This window comes from Lathyrus oleraceus, chromosome 7 (assembly GCF_024323335.1).
Source record: "Lathyrus oleraceus cultivar Zhongwan6 chromosome 7, CAAS_Psat_ZW6_1.0, whole genome shotgun sequence".
NCBI lineage: Eukaryota > Viridiplantae > Streptophyta > Magnoliopsida > Fabales > Fabaceae > Lathyrus > Lathyrus oleraceus.
The window spans coordinates 296,913,948-296,915,085 of NC_066585.1; the positions used below are offsets into that span (position 1 = coordinate 296,913,948).

Below are 1,138 nucleotides of genomic sequence, written 5' to 3' on the forward strand. Positions count from 1 at the left end.
TAAAGTCTATCTACTCAAAAAAATCCCTTTATGGATTAAAACAAGCACCAAGAGCTTGGTACAGTAGGATAAATGAACACCTATTGAGCATAGGCTTTGTGAAAAGCTTATCTGAGGCCACTCTTTATGTAAAACATAAGGGAAAAAAATTTCTCATAGTTTCCCTCTATGTTGATGATCTTTTAGTGACTGGAGATGATACAAGGTTGGTTGAAGAATTCAAACAAGAAATGATGCAAGTTTTTGAAATGACAGATCTTGGTCTTATGTCTTAGTTTCTTGGAATTGAGATCAAACAAAATGAGGATGATGTGTTCATATGTCAAAAAATAAATGCTAAGGAAATCTTAAAAAAATCAAATGGAGGAGTGCAAAGCGGTTAGCACACCAATGAACCAAAAGGAGAAGCTGAGCACGGAAGATGGTGTTGACAAAGTTGATGAAGGCTATTACAGGAGCTTGATTGGATGTTTAATGTATCTCACTGCAACAAGGTTGGACATTCTGTTTGTTGTATGTCTTCTCTCTCGATTTATGCATTGTGCTAGTGAAATGCATTTAAAGGTAGCAAGAAGGGTATTGAGATATATTAAAGGTACTGCTGATTATGGTGTCAAGTTTGAGAGCTGTCAAAATTTCAAGTTATGTGGATTCTCTGATAGTGACTGGGTTGGATCCATTGATGACATGAAGAGCACTTCAGGATATTGTTTCAGTCTAGGCTCAGGAGTTTTTTCATGGTGCACAAAGAAGCAGGAGACAATAGCACAATCCACTGCATAATCTGAATTCATAGCAGCAACAACAGCCGTAAATCAAGTTTTGTGGCTGAAAAATATCTTATGTGACTTACATCTCCAACAGAATCATAAGACAGAAGTGTTTATCGACAACCAGTCAGCAATTGCAATTTCAAAGTGTAATACCCCAAAATTTACCCTTCATTTTTTCTGGAAAAAAAAAACGAAAAAAAAAAAAAAAAAAAAAAAAAAAAAATTAATTAATTAATTAATTAATTAATTAATTAATTAAATAAATAAATAAAATATAACAAATTATTTTGGACTTGGGTCTCCCTCATTTGAGCCCATTACCCACGAAAACCAGTCTATAAATACTGAAGTTTCAGTAGAGGAAA

General features: G+C 33.7%; 1 protein-coding gene across 1 annotated transcript; it reads left to right on the forward strand.

Moving 5' to 3' along the window:
* The first annotated feature begins 360 nt into the window (after positions 1 to 360).
* Positions 361 to 783, forward strand: LOC127103511 (secreted RxLR effector protein 161-like). The gene has a single exon (XM_051040763.1). It carries the CDS (start codon positions 361 to 363, stop codon positions 781 to 783), a length of 423 nt encoding a protein of 140 aa, XP_050896720.1.
* Positions 784 to 1,138: the final 355 nt, after the last annotated feature.

What these genes read in the sequence shown, in the direction of transcription:
- LOC127103511 (XM_051040763.1), top strand. Translation starts at nt 361, where the DNA reads ATGGAGGAGTGCAAAGCGGTTAGCACACCAATGAACCAAAAGGAGAAG.